The 20809-nt window shown below is 39.2% G+C and overlaps 2 protein-coding genes across 4 annotated transcripts; both read left to right on the top strand.

The window, feature by feature from the left end:
- The first annotated feature begins 2123 nt into the window (after positions 1 to 2123).
- Positions 2124 to 13495, top strand: si:dkey-17m8.1 (C-Jun-amino-terminal kinase-interacting protein 3). 2 transcript variants are annotated; one of them, XM_063486023.1, is made up of 28 exons: positions 2124 to 2224; positions 3168 to 3528; positions 3628 to 3822; positions 3911 to 4031; positions 5116 to 5186; positions 5298 to 5362; positions 5862 to 5934; positions 6047 to 6216; positions 6336 to 6595; positions 6996 to 7053; positions 7250 to 7402; positions 7496 to 7538; positions 7632 to 7759; positions 7891 to 7944; positions 8362 to 8502; positions 9141 to 9237; positions 9494 to 9580; positions 10158 to 10205; positions 10350 to 10491; positions 10655 to 10697; positions 10832 to 10912; positions 11024 to 11091; positions 11210 to 11358; positions 11456 to 11627; positions 12339 to 12452; positions 12544 to 12642; positions 12760 to 12849; positions 12956 to 13495. In XM_063486023.1, the coding sequence occupies exons 2-28, from the start codon at positions 3430 to 3432 to the stop codon at positions 13072 to 13074; spliced, it is 2940 nt and encodes a 979-aa protein (XP_063342093.1). In that variant the 5' UTR covers positions 2124 to 2224; positions 3168 to 3429; the 3' UTR covers positions 13075 to 13495. The 2 variants fall into 2 exon arrangements, with proteins under 2 accessions (XP_063342093.1, XP_063342092.1); XM_063486022.1 differs by having other exon boundaries at positions 9105 to 9237.
- A 2331-nt stretch (positions 13496 to 15826) lies between these two features.
- LOC134637618 (coiled-coil domain-containing protein 106-like) lies at positions 15827 to 20342 on the top strand. 2 transcript variants are annotated; one of them, XM_063488076.1, is made up of 8 exons: positions 15827 to 15958; positions 16401 to 16470; positions 16556 to 16654; positions 16774 to 16995; positions 17204 to 17260; positions 17374 to 17652; positions 17776 to 17943; positions 18355 to 20342. In XM_063488076.1, the coding sequence occupies exons 2-8, from the start codon at positions 16401 to 16403 to the stop codon at positions 18669 to 18671; spliced, it is 1212 nt and encodes a 403-aa protein (XP_063344146.1). In that variant the 5' UTR covers positions 15827 to 15958; the 3' UTR covers positions 18672 to 20342. The 2 variants fall into 2 exon arrangements, with proteins under 2 accessions (XP_063344146.1, XP_063344147.1); XM_063488077.1 differs by having other exon boundaries at positions 16383 to 16470.
- The last annotated feature ends 467 nt before the right edge of the window (positions 20343 to 20809 follow it).

Raw genomic sequence — 20809 nt, 5'->3', positions numbered from 1 at the left:
ATTTTTTTTTTTAACTTTAAGCACCACAAATGTCATTTGAGGGTTTAGTTAAAGTTACTAGAAACCAGACAAATTTACAAATCACAATGAGCATGATTCATAAAAGTGTAGACCAACAGAAGTAAGGTAGCCTATAAAAAGCACTGGAGTTACTAATACACAGAAAAAAAGTTGTTAATTCTTTTTTGGGAGTCTCAGGAGTGTGTGTGACAATAGAATACTAAATATAATTTTAAATTGTATATTATTTTTCTTAGATTTGTATTCACTGGGGTCCTTTATTTTGTATTTTCGGTCATATCATATTTGATTTTATTGAGCTTTCCTGCTTGATTTATGATGTTTTGTTATAGGTTATGTTTAATGTTTTGGCTACTGTAACGAGAATAAATAAATTACAAAATAAATGTTATATTTTAGACCTGTGCTTCTCATGTGATGTGCCCATATGTCTTTGCTGCTCACTGACCTGAAAAGAAAAAAAAAGTGAAAGAGAAACTATATCACCAGTAAGACCCACAGAAAACCCACCACAGTAAATAATTTAACTAATAAATAACACACTGGTCACCTACCTACCAACCTACAGAAAAGTATAACACATAGCAACAGTATGTTAGCAAGAATATGTTAGCTAGACAGTTAAGCTAAATTAATAAAGTGCAAAACAAAGTTTAGAAAATTAATTTAATATCACAAATAACATTAAAAAATAAACAAAAGCAATGAAATACTTGATATCCAACAATGCAATTCAGGTAGTTTTTATCAATATTTTATTTAGTCAAAGAAAATGACCATATCGTGGCAATTTCATGGAACACAAAGTCACAAAGTCATTTTGTTTTTGTCAACTCTAGAATTTGCTATTTGATGAATTATTCAACAAATTATTTTAATCCTGTAGAGCTAGCTAGGAGGCTAGCACAATTAAAAATGTTTGTATAGTAACACTCTATCTTCTGACAAAAAGAGGGACAGGACTTTGGATATTAGGTTTTTGTGACTGTCTAACATTAGAGTTTAAATGTATTGTTAATTCTTTGCTGAATTTACCTTGTAAAATATCATTTACCTGTTAAGGTTCATGGAGCAGGCATTTTAAAGTGCAGGTAGCTGCATGATGGACATCCTGCAGATATTATTCATGATCATCCAGGTATAGTATAATACTTTACAAAAAAAAAAGGAAGGACAAAACTCCGAAAAACTTTGTTTTTGTTTCCGTAGCTTATTTTCATTGACACTGAAGAAGTGTAAAGTTCTTTTATGCTTGTATAAGCAAATGTAAAAAGTTGTGAGAAAACAAAAACAAAACAAACAAACAAAACAAAGCTCTAACCACGTACTGAGGGACCAACACTGCCCAAAATACTGACTTAACTGATTTACTTACATGTTCATTTTCCCTTTAGTTTTGTTACATAGGAACAATGTTAAAAGTTAAATTTAATAAAATCGAGTCCAATTAACTGTACCTGATACACATTCAGTTTAAGCACATTTTCCTTAAACATTGAGTATTTGAATTATTATTCTTTTTTTGAGAGAGAGTCGGATATCGCCATCTACTGGAAGGAAAACTGTACTTTATCCTGTCAATCCTAGCTTTTGAAGGTTTTCAGTAGTTTTACTTTACTTTTGTCGGTGTAAAATCTAACACGTTTGCATGATTGTTTTTCCCCATCTCACTAGGAAAGAGATCCCTGCACAAATATCCCTTAAAGACACTTCATCTCTTTCGCCTTTTTAATTTGACTTCACATTTGTAATGTTTTTATTTTAATGATTCGCTCACAAACATCGCGGTAAACTGTTCCATCCACTTGTTGCAACATGGGAAAAGAGACTGAGTTGTTCTCAGGCATGTAAGGTATTTCGACAGGTATCGGATTCGGACGCGCTTTCCTCAGATCACCTGACAGTCCGCTGCAAGCTCCTTGGTCACGTGTCGTCGCGCAAGTTTCAGGAAACCGTTTTTTTCCTCCTCTCGAAAACAAAACTAACCATGCCCCGCCCATTTAACCGTCTATTGGTTAGAGCAAACAGTTACAGCGCTCGGATTGGTCAATCTGAGGACATGTCTGCGCACGTCAAATTCGAGCAACACCCCCTTCTTTAAACTCGTTTATGTGTAATTGATATCGTCCCGAAGAAAAAGACGGCTGGAGTTTCCTTATTTTGGGTCAGCAAAATGAAAGTTGTGAGGAAGTCAGGCGCTAAGGTAAGTTTGTAAAACGGCAGCCGAACAACTGAAGAAACACGGCTTTGTTTTTGGCTAGATTTCAACTTTGTGAACCTACTGCTAACGAACTCTCAAGGTGTCCACTGTCAGGCTTCTTACTTATTTATACAGTACGCCGATTCAAGTCTGTTAAGTCTAGTAATGCTTACCGAGAGTATTAATAATTAGAGTAAGGGTCGACGAATAAAACCTATCGCTGTCATAGTCTGTCATGTTTGCTTAGTTGGTGCTATTTGTGGAGCTTTAAAAAACACACACAGGAGGTCACTTGGTCTGTCCCTGCATGCTATGGTATTATCCTCATTAGATCCATATAAATAATTAACAGAAAGCCTCACCGTACTGAGGTGAAATGTCAGCAGTTGTTTGAAGCACACAACTCGACTTTAAAGTCAAATATGAAGTATGTGATTCTTCGCTCTATTTGCTAGTTCACAGAACATAGTTGTGTCTTGTGTTGTAGCCTGGAAAACCAAAGAAACGGACAACATCACATTAGGTATCTGTAGTTTAGTTGTGATTTGTAAGTTTTTTTTTAATTATAGAAGCCAAGGTTGAACTACTGGGGAAACTATTTTAGATTAAGATCAATTTATTTGGTGTGAAAGCAGACGTTTTAGCTGAGTAAAAGTGCAAAACAAAACGTTTGAAAAAATAGAAAATACACCAAAACCAGGGAATAGCTTCCTTTTCTTATTTCTTTTAATATTTAATTGATCAAAACCTAATAGCTTGCTTCATGGTCTCAAAAAATTTCAAAGAATCATACCGGAATACTCGAAAACCTAATGATTGTGTTGTGTCACTTCCAAGGTTATAGTAATGCTGGAAAGGGAAAATGGACAAAACAGCTGACAGTGCACTTCCAGTTAAATCATCTCTGAAGAAAGTGACATGACATTTTCCTCCCTTTTTTCTGCAGGATCGACTCTAAAACACCTCCAGACATCAGATAAACCTCTATAGAAAGTGAAGTCTTCGAGGATGCTGCTGTATGAATGAGCATGTGGAGAATGGGAGGTGCTAGTGTTGGGAGAAAGGTTAAGAACCTGGACAAACGAGTTGTTAGTGAGAAACTGTAACACACCATCGACTCACAGATCTGTTTGCTTTTGGTTTTGAGCTTTTGGCAACTGTGTTGCAGCAGAGGTAGTGGAAAAAAAAAGAAAAAAAATCTTTGGCTGATGGAGTACAGTGAGAGAGTGCTTTGTGGGACCGCGGAGGCTGAGCCAGACCCAAACATTGTGAGTGAAGAGGCAGGAAAGCTGTATTCAGAATTACAGGTAAGAATGAGAACAATATGTTATGTTGATCTGGGTGGAAATATTATTTATATGTCACAGATACCTGTTTTCTCTCTTTGCTGCTTTACTCTATCACAGACTGTTATTGAGGTCCATGGTGAAAGCGTGGTGGAGTCTCTGGTACCCATATTTGTGTGGGTACTGGAGGGCCTGGCCAGCTGCAAAACACAGCTGAGGGACAGGGAGGAAGAGGCTGAGAGAGAGAAAGCTGAACGAGAAGAGCTGCTCGAGCGATATCATGCAGAGAAAACACTGAGGAAAGAAAGTCAAGAGGTGAGTCATGATACAGTGAAGGTGTGCTATTGCAGGTTTTATTGTAAAAGCAGGCATTTCACTGTTCAATTCTTTTTCTTTTCTTAAGCGGTATCTTGAGTTGGATGACCAAATTGAACAGGAGAGGAGAGCCATGAGGGGCAGGGAAAAGGAGCGAGAACGGCGAGAGAGAGATCTAGAGAAGAAAGCAAGACAACAAGCTGATCAGCGTGCGTATTTGAATATTTACCAGCAACAGTAATGTCACTGGTATTGTTTTGACCCTGTACGTCGGTCTCTGTTGATAAAATATGTTTCTGGAAACCTCTACTTCAGTAGAAGCTACTGCAAAGGCAATTTGAGGATTTTTAGCTGGTGTTCATATGTCTGTGGACAGATACTGTCAACATGACAGCAGCACAACTGTACAGGCGTATTGAGATCAAAATAAAGTCTTAGATTCATGCAGTAACAATGCAGTAATGACTACTCGGGGGTTATAATTTTAACATGTTAATCAGGTTTGTGGGGCTCTCATGCACAGTTTTCTCCAGGACGTTTAGATGTTTGGTTTCATTTCTGTTTTTTCTTTTGAGTTTATCCTGTCTTTGCTGTGTACAAAGAGTCACGCACAATGAGGTTAGCAGCAGATTGTGTGGGTTTGCCATCCAGGGGTGACATGGTGGTGCAGTCTGCAAGTTCTTCCTGTGACTCTGTGGATTCTCTCCGGGTGTTCTGGTTTCCTCCCACAGTCCAAAGATACGCATGTTAGCTTAAATGCTGATTTGAAATTGCCCGTAGGTGTTTGAATAGTTGTTTGTCTCTATATGTGACCTCTGTGACAGACTGGTGACTTATCCAGGGTTTATCTTGCCTCTCACCCCATGACAGAAGGAATAGGCTGCACCCCCTCCCCCTTATGACTCTGAATTGGATAAATGGAAGAAGGTGGATTAATGGACATTTGAATATGGTTTGCACAATGGAATAGGCTTGTTCCAACATCCGCCAGGTATTCAGGATCTGGGAGGTTTAAAGGCCACATCAGTCCCTTCTTTCTGTGTTTCTCTAGCCATTTCGAGACAATTTCTTTAGTAGAGGACATTGCCCTGAAATAAATCACATTACACAAAAATAAATGTGAAGGCGCAAAGTTTTCCCACAGAACACAATTTTCACTTCAAATGTCAGTGGTTTAAAAGTTGTGGCTTACTGGTGTGCATCAGGAATAAATGCCAAAGAGCAACTCAAGTCTTTAAAGTTTTAGGTGTCTAGACTGTACTCTGTTCTTACATGCATTCTGTTTTCTTGCAGTGGTGGCCTTGGAGGAACAGAAGGCAAATCTCAGTAGAGAACTGAGCGCACTGAGAAATACCCACAACAAGGTCAGATATTTTTGGTTAGCCTCCATGCGTATGCTCAGTAACCACTGTCTTATTCTTAAGTCGTCAGGTTTCTTACATGTAGCTGATGTTCTTTTCTTTTCTTTTTTTTAGTTGGCCCTGACATATCGGGAACTTTTGGAAAAGAGGAAGGAGACTGAAAGAGATTCTCCTTTAAGGTTCTTTTCAACATTATGCTAAAACACATTTGCTATTCTGCATAAAGTATCACACAGGAAGACTTTAAGTAGCAGCAGCCTTATTGTGAATCACCTGTAGGTTGTAGCCATGCGCAAAATGAAAAACTCTCAGCCTGTTGTAATATTAAACCAAATGTTGAATGCTTCTGGCATTTCTGACAGCAGGTTGGTAGTATTTCTTTGTTTAACTATGAAAGGGATACCAAGTACAGTATATGCCACATGTGACTGAAAATGAAAACCTGAAACTACTTTGTAACATTAACTTCAGCTTTTCAGTTGCATTTGGCAAGATACTAGCAAATTCTCTACCTTTATTGTTGTTAAATACAATATTTGTGGAAAGTGATTAGTGAAAGATTATTAACTAGGAAACTGTTTTTTAAAGTCACTGGATATATTTTAGAAATACTGTTGCAAGAACATGGTGATAAATAAGAGGATTTAAAAAAAGCATAAACTGAGTTGTTGCGTTTAGGAATCATGTGCGTTCCAGGAATGCTGACTTTCCATCACATCAGGTCTTGCCAGAACCCAGTGTTACCGAAAAGGTAAATGGCTTTGCACCTAAAATGACCATCTTCCAAATTTCTAATTTGAGATTTTGCCAAAGATGTAGCTTACGTGTTCTGTTTTTTTTTTTTTTTTCCTTTTCTTTTACAGATGATTAAAAGACCACATTCAAACTCTGGTCCCCCCTGTTTGGAAGATCTCATGGGCAAGAAAGAAAAACAGGTCGATAGTGCTGCAAAGCCTTCCACAAATCAGTTTGTCATTGACATCATAAACTCCACTCCTGAGTTGGCACATTTTAATGGCTGTGTAAATGCAAGGTACTAACCTGAAAGCATAAACTAATTTATTTCAGCTTGATATTTATTGACTAAGCCAACATTTACTTGAATTCATCTGCTCACACACATATTGTATCAACCACCTCCATATTTTTCAGCACCCCTGTTAAACCTGACACTGAAGAACCTTTAAAAGGTGAGCTGGAGACCAGCTTCAAGGAGGAGATGAATGAGTTGGGGCAGAGCAAAGTAGAAGAAGGAAAAGGAGAAGAGGCGGACAAAAAGGATGAGGGAGAGGAGCTAGAGGACGAGGATAGTATAGAGTGGGAGCTCCGCAACACTGACTCTGTATTCTCTGAACTGTCTGAGCTGAGCCGCGATTATGTGGAGAGTGTAGACCGAGGGGCCAGTGTCAGAGGTAAATGCAAGTTTGTTTGTTTGTTTTTTGTTTTTTGTTAAGATCTGCATTCCTGAGTTGCTTTTTTGAGTTTTAAAGAAATAAATGTCACAAACATAGAATCTTTGCTGCTTCTTTGAAACACAAAGTGATCAGAGACAAAAGAAGTGACAGAAAGTTGGTATCCAAAAATAATCAGGCTCTGTTGGGAGACTATTTATACTCATGTTAAGTTCAAGTATGTGTTTCACAAAGTTTTACTTCCCCTTTTCCTATTATACAAAATCTCATGTCCTAATTTCTTCTTGAACATGAATGCAGGTTAAATAGTCCTTAATACAGGTTAGAAATGTATTAATTTCAGTACTTGTCTGTTTGCATGTGCATTTGCGCAGTTTAATTTTTTTGTGTGTGTGTTTAGGCAGCGTAGACCAGTCTGAGGAGATTCTTTCTCAGTATGAGGAACTGAAAGTCACCCAGTGAGTCCTCAGTTTATTTTCTATGACTAGTCTATTGTGATTTCTTGAGGACATGGGGAGTTTCCAAACACTTGGATTTCTTACTTCACTAAATACCAACAGAAAGCTTTGTATTATCTAATATGATTAACCACTGTTTTTCTTTTCCACCATAATTCTGAGCTATATATTTGATGCTATACTTCCTTTTTCTCAGTGAATTGGTTGAAACTGCTCGTAAGGCTTTGATATCTCGGGTAGTGGAGCTGACAGATGAGCGTTCAGCTCTTAAACTGGAGGTGGAAACTCTTCGGGAAACACTCTGCCGATTGGAGGGGCGGGTGAAGGAGAAGGAGGAGGAAACTAAGAGGTGAAGAGGATCATTCAGCTGTTCAATAAATAACCTGTTCATTGTTGTTATTACATACACGCTCTGACAATAATCTCGCCCTTTATTTTACAGACTTCGGAAAGAACTGGAAACTTGTCAGTCCGAGGATTCTGATGTAAGCTGTGATGTACTATCTGTAGGTGTAGTCTTCACTGCCTTTCTAGCTGCTCATAGATGGTTTGATGGCTGAATTTATTTTCCCCTTCAGGTGTCTCAGCCAGCATCCATGCGTAACTTTTCCCGTTCTGAAATGGCTCGCGTGGTCATGGAGAAGAACCAGTATAAGCAGCGTCTGTTTGAACTGCAGGAGGCGGTTAGACACAGTCAGACACTCAGGTAACTTTTGTGCCTTTCTTGAAGATTTAAAAAATGTTACATTTGAGAATCTGCAGTGTGATTACAACAACTCGTGTAACATCAGTGGCTCAAATCTTTGCCTCCAACCTCATCTATTACTTTTTCTTTAGAGCAACAAAGGAGGAGAGATTTTCAGAAGAAAGAAGGTTAAGTGTTTGGAGAAAGTAAGTAAATCTCTCTTTAAAAAAACAATTTACGACTTGTTACACACCCATCCTCCTGTACCTTAAGATGATGTTGAAACTCTTATAACCCAAACAGAGGTGGGTGGTGCAAGCCGCATGATCTGATATCTGAGCTGATATCTTCATAACAGTGTTAGTCCAGGATCATCATGGCAACTGTCCAGTCACATTGGCTGAGCATTCAGCTAGCAGTACCCAAGAAGTGCAGAAAACAACAGGAGATGAGAACCATTACATAAAAGTGAAAAGGCGTCAGCTAAAATGCAGGAGAGGGACAAATCTTTTGGTATTGTGGTGTTACTAAATGCACCTGGCATTTGGTGGGCTGAAATTAAGAAGTGTATATTTGTTCATGGTTAAAATACTTAGAGTTGTTCATTTTTTCTTCAATTAAAGATTCAACCGCTTCTTTGGCCGGTCCAAGGAACCATTAGTTTCACCTCCTGCTTCCATATCAGCTCTGCGACCTTCCCCATCACTCACTCGCACTGCTCTGGGCTCTCCACAACCAACAACCATCAGTCGAACTCAGGCTGAGTAAGCATCTGTCTCTTAATAAGTTACTCCTGCTTATGTGATTTTCAGCAGTTGTGTGCAAAGATTTAGACAAAATGCAAGTGAGAAAAATGGAGATTGGATCTGAGTGAGGTCTTCTCTGAACTACAGAGTCTGGCCTAGCTGATTACCTCATTGTCAATAAATATTTTTCATTCACGGTTGGGGTTCAGCTACTTGCTAATGCAAGTGAAATAAGAATCAGACATGAAAAATTATCCGTTCCCTTTATATCTGTGGGAAATTCATAAGCATGCTTCACAAGACAGCCTAAGAATATCTCAGAATTTAAAGCAATAAGCTGGAAACATTGGATAAAAATCATAAATAGACACTTTCTATTTATATACAACAAGTGTTTGCCTCGGCCACAGGAGAGGTCACTAAGTACTGAAACAGGAGTGTCCAAACTCTTGCACCGGCCTCGGATACTTCTTTCCACTTTCCAAATTATTAAGTAAATAAAATGTAAGATACTAACAGTGAAGGCTCTGTGTCCTACCGTGGCTCTATTTATTTCACTTAAAAAAAAATAAAAACGTATTTAATGTGAAGCTGATAAATACCAGAATCATTTTGTCTAGGTCTGCTTATCCTGCTGCTCTTTCACCACGTGTCAGGAAGAGGGAAATCTACAGAGAAATTCGCTCCCAGATTTGGGGAACTCTAGGAAAGCGGCAGTTACATGGCTGGAGCCTGCCACTAGCAAACACACAGGTAGTAGAACCACATTTCTATATACAAATAAATAGTGACGTGCTATAGAGAATAAATAGGAAACAGTGGAATAAAAAGCTTCCTGTTGCTGTTATTGAGTCTATATAGTTAAAATAGTTACTATTTTAATTGTTTTACTATACCAATAAAAAAAAGTCTGGCTTTCATTCAAGACTTTTTTGCACAATATGGATATTTACTGTGCAGATCACTATACAAGCAATACCCTGGTAAAAAATATTGTTAATTACTGTAGGACTCCAGTGAACCAGTACCAGAGCCTAAAGACGTGCCTGTTCTAGTGAAGCTCAGACTGCTGGATCACAAAGAATCGACTGCCAAGGTAAATGTCACTCAAAGGAGGCTTATTTTCTGTGCAAAAGTCTTGAACCACCCCACTGGATGTCACTCAGTGGTTTCGGGGACCTTTTTTTAAAATGGATGGAAATATGAACCCAGAAAAGTACCATGAGATTTTGATCCACCATGTCATACAATCTGGAAAGTGTCTGATTGGCAATACCTTCATTTTTCAACATGACCGTGGTCCCAAACATACACAATGGCCTCACCAGAGCCCGGGCCTCAACATTATTGAAGGGGTGTATGGGATCATCTTGACAGACAACAGAAGAAAAGGCAGCTGTCATCTAAAGAAGAGCCTTGACGGTCCTTCAATATGCCTGGAGAACTATTCCTGAAGACTACTACCCAGTTTCCTTGCAAAATGTAAAGAAATTAAGGGTGGCTCAAAACTTTTGCACAGCACTGTATAATCTACAAGATAAATGTTTTTTGTTTTTAACCATGAATTCAAAGCTACTACAATATAATCCAAGGAGAATGATATAGGTCACTTTAAGTGAACCAGATCTGCGGTGCAGTTTGACATGGCTCCTCATTTATTCTGTTCCCTTCAGCTTAAGTGTGCAGTCGCAGTCCCATCTGAGATCTCTGGCGAAGCCACAGTAAGTTTGTCATAATCCTAGTTAAGAAGCAGCTACAGTCATCCTCTAATTATGATCACCCAACCATGACTAACACTTGTCGAGGCACAAATTGGTTCATGCCATTCATCTTTTCAAACTTCATATCCACCCCTTTTCTGCCAGTGTTCTGTGTGGGTAGTTTCTGGCCCTGCCTCCTGCAGTGATATTACAGTGATTGATCCAGCACGCTCCAACACAGTTCTGGATCAGTTCAGCCTCCCTCCAACAGCTCCTGCCCTCTGCATCTGTGCTGTGCCTCCCATAGGTCAGTGCTGGTACAATGGGCTGCAGCAGCTGCCCACAGATGACTTGTCTAGTGTATTCTGTACTTCTATTATCCCCTGATACCGTGCTGTTTTACTGGAAACTCTTGGAAATCAACATTGCTTACTCAGCTCTGACAGGGCCTGTCTGTCTTGTTATTTAAGGTAACACTGCAGGAACTGTTTGGATTGGAACTCAGGAAGGAAGGTAGTGCCAGCTGAATAAGCAGTTTACGTCAGTAAATATCATCTAAACAATTCAAAGACTTTTTTGTCTGTTAGTTTATCACAGACTGCCTCTTCTTCCCTTGGCTCCTTTCTCCCATTGTCCTTCTCTCACAGTATACTGGTGCATTTGGCCTCTGCTGGCAGAAGGCTCTGTCTGCGGTCTGTATCCCTCTCTGAGAGTGTTCATTCTCTCATGTGAGTTCTGTCCATTTGCATTTGGATATTAGTTGTAACACGAGATGCGTTACCTTGAAGTCTCTAAGCAGAGTTGAAAATGATCTACTTTGTGTTGACTCGCTCTCACAGGTATTCACAGGGTCAGGTCATTGCTGGTTTAGGTGATGGGACTTTGGCTTTTTTCTCACACAGTACAGGTATTGGATTTGTTTCAAACATACATCCAACTGTCTCGGCTAATTAATTTCTTCATTTTGTTTGATTTGCATAAGTAAGTGAAATGAATAATGATGCAATGAGTCGTGTGATTAATAGATGGCTGGAATCTGCAGTCACACTCTTTGATGCCTCTTGGATCAAATCCTGTGCAGCCCATTCGTTGTTGCCTTGCAAAAGGCGGCCGCTTGTGGGTGGGATACTGGAACAAAATCTACGTGGTAGACACTGAAAGCAAGAAGGTGGAGGTAAGAAACAGAGAAAATGATAACTATTATTGTTTATTGTGTCTCATTCTTACCATATCTTTAACTCACTCTCTTTATTCCTTATCCTACTTTACAGCAAACATTCTCAGTCTCTGAGCGCAGTGAGCAGCAGGTTCGCTTTCTGTGCGCTGGTGGAAGTGGGGTTTGGACTTCCTGCCGACTGGACCCAATCCTCAGGCTGTTTGACTGGTCCACAGGACGCCCACTACAGGAAGTTGACTTTGCAGCTTTGGTCACTAAAACATTAGGTAGTCGAACAATTTTTTGTTTTTGTTTTTTTTTCTTTCTTTGTGTGTTTTTTTTTTTTTTTTTTTTTTTTTTTTTTTTTTTTCTTACAATACATATACCTGTATGTATGACTTAAGTGTTGTTACTGAGCAGCTACTAGAGCAAAAAAATCAGTTGATGGACTACAGTAATGGGAACATTTATTACTATCATTTCTTATTTGGTAACTGAAAAAAAAGTAATACATCTCTTTAAATTTTGCTTCCAAAGAGCCAGACTTTGTTGTACTTTTTTAATCAGTCTTGAGCAATAGTTTTTCTGAAGGCTTTCTGAAGATATTTCTCTTTGGACATTGGCTATTTGAAAGGCTAAATGTGCCAAATTACACAAAAACTGAACTGAAAATCAGTGGCAACAGGTCCTATGTAGTGATGAACTCTCTTAGAAGCTTTCTTGTAATTTGTCGCCATATAAGGTGGTCATACCAAATATTGACTTTGAAGCTTGTACACTTTTTTGCCTTATGTACAATATTTCCATGTATGTACGTTTCAATAGATTGCTGCCCCTTTTTCCCATTTTCCGAAGAAAATATAAAGAAATAAGGGATGCAGAGTACTGTGTGTATATTTTATTCATTATTTTTGTTTTACATACATTTTGTTTTGTGACCGACCACTTTAACTTCAATCTCACAGCTTTGCAAACCAGTTTTCTCTCTCTCTCCACAGGCCAGCCCTTCCTGACACTCTCACCTCTCCAGATCTCCTCTCTCACTGTTATCTGTGGCCGTTTGTGGGTGGGCACAGGAGGTGGTGCCATTTTCTCCATCCCTTTGTCCATAAGTATGTTTAGCTTAAGAATGCCTGGAACTTAAAGTTATTTGGCCATAAATGGTCTCTGTGTACTATTAACCATATTACTAACTCTCTGCAGCTTCAGAGGATGTTTCCATCCCTTATTGCTCGACTGCATCTGCCCAGCTGTGTTACCATGGACATAGACAAGTTGTCAGATTCATCATTGCTGCACCCGGTAAGAGTTAGATAGCCATTACATGTAACTTCTTAACAATTAAGTGAGACGCTTCAGATTGCACATGCATGTTATTTTTGTGTTTGAGTGACCACAAAAAATGTTCGTGCCTGTCAGGTTGTTTGATCACCAATCCTGGCAGCAGCCATGTCACTACTGCTCAGCTTATCCTCAGTGGAGGAGAGGGCTACATCAACTTTCGAATTGGTAAGCTGAAGAATAATAAAACTGTACTTAAGTCTGTCTCATCCATTGCATCATTTGTGCACTACTTGGTCTATTTAAAGGCTGACAAAGTCCTCTTTGTTTCCAGGAGATGATGCAAGCGATGACTCGGAAGAGGTGTCCCAAGCCACGCCACAGCGATCTGAACGTAGTCACATGATCATCTGGCAGACTCCCACACCACCTGTGCCTAACCCTGCACTCTGAGCTTTTTCATCTCACACGTCCTTTTCCTTCAGCGCAGTGCTGGTGCCCAATCTAGAAGCAACACCAACTAAATATATTGCTGTACCTGAAGTTTGAACCACTGATGTCAGCAGCTGTGTGAGAGTGTGAGAGGGACTAATGCAAGAAATTCTTCTGACTCAGTTTATCCCAACTTATCCCAGGTTTAAACCTGCCGGAATTCTGGCAGCTCTCTTGTTCCCTCAGCACCAGCACTGCATTGATGGAAAGGAGGTAACTGTTCCATGCTTCTCACCTATGATGAAGATGGAGCAGACTCAACAAAGCATTGAAACGGGTCTTTCGTGGAACTGAATGAACCAACATCTTAGTGTGGTAGCAATAAAATACCATTTAAAGATAGGAATCATACTTGTTTACCTCATATATATATATATATATATATATATATATATATATATATATATATATATATTGTACATATCTTTTGATATCTAATTATCCTAACGGATGGTGAAACCTTCCCGTGTGCCTTCATCTCATTTTATATCACTGCTGTATAACTGGTCAGTAATTCAGCTCCCTGGTGGTTAATAGATCAATACCTTTGCCCTAAAAATAAATGCAGTATTGCTGACTGTCAGCTGAATTATACATTTTTCTCTGGCTTGGTGGGAAAAAAATGTAGAGAGCAGTCGTGCATGCATCAAAAACATTTAAGCTGGTGATGTGGCTTCTCTCGTAGCTGCTGTGTACATACTTTGTTGTTAATTGTGAACTGGAGACAGATAAACACAATCAGACATTTTATTGTCTTGTAAAGCTCCATCTTTTGTGATGTATATTTTTTTGGTATTCCTGCCATGAGTGCTAACTCAATTTCTACCCCTGTCCACAGTGCTTGAGGTGTCCGTATTGAAAATATGTCCGATATCCCCTCGCTTAAAGGAACAACTTCAGAAGCTGTTGTTAAAATTTTTTTTATTTTCTCAATTGGCTGTTTGCTTGACGTCTTCCTTTGGATGTTGTGCAATTCTTTTAATTTCAGTTATGTTTGGATTTCTGTTCTTGTTTTCCTTGTAAAATAAGGGAGATAAAATCTTTCAAGTGTCCTTTGCAGTATTTATATGCAGTTTGTGCACACATGTTGATGTCGTAGCAGCTCTGTATCCTTCTTGAAAAGATTTGAAATTATGTTTTGACTCAACCTTGTGCAAATATGATTATTGCTGTTAAAATGCCTTCAGCTGTTAATGTACAATCCTTAGCTTTGAGTGATTCTGCCGCCATAATCTGGTCCAGCAGTATGACACAAGTAAATGAATGAATAATTTTCAATTAGCACTGGGAGACAATGTTGCAGATTCATCTCTTTAATCTCTATAAATTATTCCTTTTATATATTAGGTCAAGATTAAAACAAATGATCATAGTTTTCCTTATAGAAAACAGCACAACAGATCTTCTTTTTTTTTAAGTAAATGAGGTGGTGTCAGCAAAGGAAGTGTTTGTAAAGAGAACGTCAAACAGTAATGACACTCCTTTGCCTCAGGCAGTCTGGCCTGCTGCCTAAAAAAGGACAGCCCAAGTCAGTTAGTCTTTGGTCCAGTGAGGCTTCTCTACCTATGATGGACTGCTTTGGGTCCTGGGCAGCCGTATCCTGCGACTCAGGTTGCGGGCAAGTCTGTCCACAGCTCCACCCACAGCTCCACCAAGCTCTATTTTGGAGGTTAGACCCTCAATGTTTCCACTGTACCACATGACCCAGCCTGCTAGGGAAAACAGCACCAGCAGAGCTCCCGAGTACACCAGCAGATCCCCAAAGTCTTGGCCTTTGATCTCCAGTGGGACAAAGACCCCCAGCAGCAGGGATATCACACCCAGCAGGTCCATCAGCACAGCAAACACCAGAGCCAGCTTACAGTGGGACAAGCCATCATACTTCGGTGCCATTACTGCACTGAAAGAGAGAGGGAGGGAAGCTTGTTCCATTAACAAATCAGCTTTTATATCTTTTGACTCCATTGTTAAAAATATATACATAAAATATTTAAACAAAGTCATATTTACAACATATCCCGGATTTTCACACATCTCTACCTAAAAAGAATTTTAAAAGAAGCTAACAATATAAAAAAAATGTATATATATAAAAATAATTTGAAAAAATGGGAGTAATGCTGATAGCACTGTTTACACCGGCCATGCCACACTTATAACACCTGTGGATGCGCGTTTAACGCCTTTTACAAACAGATTTTACTGTTTACATGAGCTAAAAAAAAAAAAAAAATACTAAATAAAAAAACAAAACAGAACACTTACCCCCTTCTACGTTGTTGAGTACTTAAAATTCAAATATTTCTATTGGAAACTGCTCTTTTGTTGTCCTTCCGCATACAGTTTGTCAGAAGCGACCAGTCGACAAAGCTGAAACCTGACACCTCGTCACCTGTTCAACCTGTCCTGTAGTTTTCCTACACCAGAGAAAAAACAATGAAATGTTTCGAAACAAGTGAGTGGAAAAGTTACGGTATTTTATTTTTGTTTTGTACAAGTAACATTTTGTCAAGAAACATGAGTTTAAAAGTAAAAAGTTTCCCAAATATCTGCAAATAATATATATTTTATATAAATATACCTAAACGTTTATATTTACTTATATATTTAACTACACACACGCATTAAGTACCGTTGTTCAAAAACCCCCGAAACCTTTTCTAAAATAAAAGTATCTGCAGCGGGCGGTCATTCGGAAGTGACGTAAGAGTCTCGGTAGAAAAAAACCCCCGATAATTGTTATTGTTAGCTTGTTAGCTAGCCGACGAACTGGTGAAATGGAGATATGACGGAGTTATAACGTCTTATTACATGTGCAAGACTAAGTTATTACAAACATAAAGTGGTATGTAACAGTTTCTGCAGATGATATTCGTAACTCGGGGATTTTAACAATGTGAGAGTGAAATCATTAAACTTGAGGGTGCAGAAAGAAAGGGATTGTAATTTTATATTGTAGCTAATTTTTTTGTGCTAATATTACAGGACGCTAACATAGGGCTCTCTTCTGAGCGCCGTAGCAGGGCGCTACAAACTTATGTTTGAGTAATACAATCAGTTTCACTGTTTTAATTTCTAATTGCATGGGAGAGAGCTGTGTGATAAAATTAGCTATGCTTTGTAGGCTCACTGCGTATGCATAAAGCACAACACCCCCACGTTGTGAAAGGTTTCCGGTGAGCTGTAGCTGTTTAGATAAATGTGAGCACATCATCACTAAATGTAACAAAGTCACTGAAGACACATTTTAAACTGTGCACTAATCAAAGGTTTGTCTGTGGTGTGAGATGGAGGACGGAAACAGGAATGATGCTGCGTCCACATCCAAGAGCCACGCAGGCTCACTCCACCTGCAGAGTAAGATTTCGAAGTGGTCCCAGCACATACGATCGTCCTGTCTTTGGGTCAAGCATGATAATTAATTGCTGTTGTCTCTTCTCAGCGCCAAAAAATGAGGACGCCTATGAAATTTCCATCCCCTATGAGGAGGGCAACTTTGAGCAGCAGGGATTTTTTAACCAGAGTGATCAAAATTTTGATGGTGAACATCAGCATCAATACTTTAAATCTACTCTACAATAACTTAATTCCATACACACAATCTCTTGATGTGCATTATTAGTTATTGGCCAGACTAACTATACCATTGGTACTCTTCAGAGTCACCGTCATCTGCTGGACCATCTCCAGTCAACAATTCCTACATGGTGATCACCAACCTGCGGACCCAGCTGCAGATCTCTCTGGAGAAAAACTCTTGGCTGCAGAAAAGAATTGAGGACTTGGAAGAGGAGAGGGACTTCCTCCGCTGCCAGCTGGACCGCTTCATCTTTTCCACAAAGAGCCAAGGACAGGAGCAGAGTCAGAGCCAATACAGTAATGGTGAGGACAGGGGGCAGGTGTGAGTTAATAACATGTCCAACAGTTTTACCAGTGGTTAATCCATGTAGGGGACTGGCAACTATCCTATCTGTCACCGGGGGAGAAGATGGGCTCATTAATGTTACTTGGTTAATGAGAAACAGATTTTTTAGCAAGTCTATTAGAATCGAAAATAATTTTTTATCTCTTGCTATTTGTTTCTCTTAAGGATATGAATCAAGACGATTTAACTGGAGGGCAAGAAGAGAGGAAGATCGTCCTGCTGGTAAAAATTTGAAAAGTCATAATTAGACATACCCAAACACCCTGTTAATGTTATACTTTATTTAATATATTTGAGCTTAGCTTGCAGATTCTCAGGTTTCCTTCTCTTTATAGAACAACAGAAGACCGACTCTCAGCATTTCCCCTCACGTCACTTTATGCAGCGAAGGCCTGGTCCTCCAACTATGGTGACTTCAAAAAACCACGTGTCCAGTCCATTGACCAATCAGCTTGCATCTATGAATGCTCTCTTCAACTCCACACAATCCCAAGCCATTTTGCAAGGCCATAGCCATAGTACTTCCAGTACAGCCAGTGGCAGCAGTGGCAACAGTAGCAGTGCTGCAAGATCATCCATGAATGAAATGAGTGGGCATAGCAACGTAGGTCCAGGTAATACACATGACACGGCATAAAGCTTTGAATCACCATAATTAACTGAATGCAATCAGTGCTTTATACATGTTGTCTTTTAACTATTGGGTTTAGTTAAATAGAACATTTTTGTCTCGTCAGATTCCCTTTCACTATTGGGAGAATCAGATGAGTATCTTGAGCAGGATGGCTACATTGAGGAGGAGGAGGAAATGATATCAGGGGAAGATGTGATGTCAGACGCCATTAACAGCAACAGACAGTTAAAAAGAAGGCGGGTCTTCAGACCTCCAAGAGAGCGACAAAGAGGTGAGGAAGGGAAAATCTCAACAAGAAGAAAAGAATATACTTGATTCCTGATGAGTTGATAGTTTCAATCGTTAGTTTCTAATCTTGTTTAATACAGCATTAGGTTAATTCTGTAAAATGTGGTCCCATTTAAAATACAACAGATGATAAAATGTAGTTATTATTTAGTGTGTGGATGCCTTTTGACGTACAAGTCGCTGCCTGTGCTGTGAGTGTGCAGTGCCCTCTCTTTCTCAGTCAGATTTGTGACATCTGACCACAAAAATGTCAAGTTAATGGTTAAAAATAGCATTTCACAAACCGCTGTGTCACATCATGGCTGTTTAATCCGTCTTTTACATACTATGGTCATGAGTTACCACAATGCTCATGAGATTGTAGCTGACTCACCTGTGTGTTGTTCTTCTTCAGTGAAAGATGCTGCTGGAGTGCTTTTCCGTTACAAGAAGATCCTACTTACATACCAGCGACTAAAAAATATGTCCAAAGCCTTCCAAATTCATGGCGTTGACCGCAACACAGTGGCGTCTACCACACCCATTGCTGAGCTGCTGCTAGTCGCCCCAGAGAAGGTGGCAGAGGTCGGGGAGTTCGATCCATCCAAGGAGAAGCTGCTGGATTATGCCCGGCGCTGCTACACTGCCCTGGATGAAGAGACACTTAACAGAGTCCAAGCCCTGAAGAAAAATAACCTGCTTCTGCCCATCTCCTACAGGTTCAGACACTAAGGAAAGAAACAGAGAATAATGGGAGATCTCTCTAAACAACAAATGTGGTTTGAGTAGTAAAAAGAAAGGCAGTTAGGTTCTGCTGCAGCAGGCTAGCTCACCCCCAAGAAACAATATTAAGATCATTTTATTGTTATTATTTATTATTATTTTGCTATCTCAGCAATCTGGTTGTGGCCATGTAACCTGGGACAAACCCTTCACATGTTACTTTTACAAACATCCTACACATTTGTTGTTTGTCCTTCGACAAATCTTCACTGCAGTGGGTATTGAGGATGTGGGGGTGCCTGCTGCAGACAGAAAGAAAAAAAAACATGATTCTGTTGTTGAGGCCAGGAGGGTATGTCTGTGTGATCCAGATTTGGTGAAAAACAATGTGTCTTTACCAGGATTATAGAAGAGACTGCTTTTTCCAGTACTTAAATGAGCGTCTTTAGCTTACCTCATTTAGGTCTCAGCCTTTATTGTGCAGAGCTGCACTGTTGTTTCCTTTTCTGTTCACAAAATCTGAATCAGCTAGAGGTTACGAGTTCAGTGTTTTACTGTCAAGATCATTTCGCAGCATGAATGAACACCTGGTAGATTTCAGAGGCAGGTGGAGTTTCAGGCAATGCATTCCTTCTAAACCAGCCAACTATGGCATAAAGCTTTGGTGGAACTGACCTTGGAACAAATTAGAATATCTGTCATAGATCAGTGAAACCGCTTAGGTATGGTAAACATCAATAAATGACCACTCTGTCATGTTAGTCATTAAAATATCTTGGTCGCTTAAGGGTTAGTAATAATAGTAATATGACTTCCAGCTGGTCTTATGTCTGCATTACTCTGTTGTTTCACTGAGGAGTGCACCAATCCTTTTTTGTACATGACCTGCACTAAATTACAGTAGATGTCACTTCTTATGCTTCCGATACCGAGGCTTCTGTAATGCATTGTGACACTAACACATTTTTGTAAAATACGGTTTTGGAGCCTTTAAAATGATTATTACTATACTGGTTTTCTGTAACATTGTGTAACTTTTGGTTCCTTGTGAAAAATTGTGAAACATTTTTACAGTGTCACTTACAACTTTAGCAAAAGCAGCTTACTCATGCTGACAAAAGATGTTTTATTCCTTCCCAATGCTTTCTCGATGCCGCTGCAAGTGCATGTGTAAAGAGATCTTCAGTGAGCTGTAGTTTATAGGGGTCTTTTACATTTCAAAGCGGCACACACATTGACTATAATGTACAGTAATGTATAGTGTGTGTTCCAGTGAAGTGAGACAGTAAGTTCTGTTAGAATAAAACAGACTAAGTTACAGTGGAATACTGTGACCTTTGGCTTAAATTTTCACATCTCAATAACCTGTTTTCCTAACAGTGATAAGTACTCCAATTTGTGGAACTCAAGCCATTTTAATGTTTGGTTGTGGAGCTAAAGAGCAGGCAGTGAATCTGCTGAAGAGCCTTTTAAAAGTCATACCAGTGTGCAGTGTTTAAATAATGTAACGTATTATTCACCAAATGTATAGTAAGACTCAGCATAGATTTCATACGAAAATGTAGATTTATTTGTCTGTAAAATTGCACAGCTCCACTGTTTATGATTCATGAACTCTACTGTTAAAACATAATACTAATTAAAAGATTTCATTTCTGACAAGTAGTGCGAACTTCTAATTTTATTTCTACTTTAATGGACTTGTTGCATTGCTGGTGCTGGGTGAGATGTGAGGAGACGTCAGGTTACAATAAATAGGTGATAAAGTCTCTTAGTAAGTTATTGTGGCACCACAAGATACCAGACCAGCTTCTATGTCTCTGAGATTTGACTGAAGGGATGGAGGATAATTTTTCCAAAGATATTTCCTCATTTTTACTGCTTTGATGGAGAATACTGTCCAACATGTCAGTCCAAAAAATTCCAAATTGATGTTTAAATGGGTGAAAACTGGTGAGTGTGATTGCCAAAGCTGACAGTGCTGTGAAAAAGTGTTTCCCTCTTCTTCAGTTCTTAGTTTTTTTGCACATTTGTCAGACTTGCGTGTTTTAGATCATTAAAAACGTTTTAATACTAGACAAAGACAACCCAAGTAAATACAATATTTCATTTATTAAGGGAAAAAAGCTATCCAAACCTACCTTGCC

Source organism: Pelmatolapia mariae, linkage group LG10_11, assembly GCF_036321145.2.
Source record: "Pelmatolapia mariae isolate MD_Pm_ZW linkage group LG10_11, Pm_UMD_F_2, whole genome shotgun sequence".
NCBI lineage: Eukaryota > Metazoa > Chordata > Actinopteri > Cichliformes > Cichlidae > Pelmatolapia > Pelmatolapia mariae.
The sequence above is the reverse complement of the archived record's forward strand: the minus strand, read 5'-3'. Positions and strand labels throughout refer to the sequence as shown.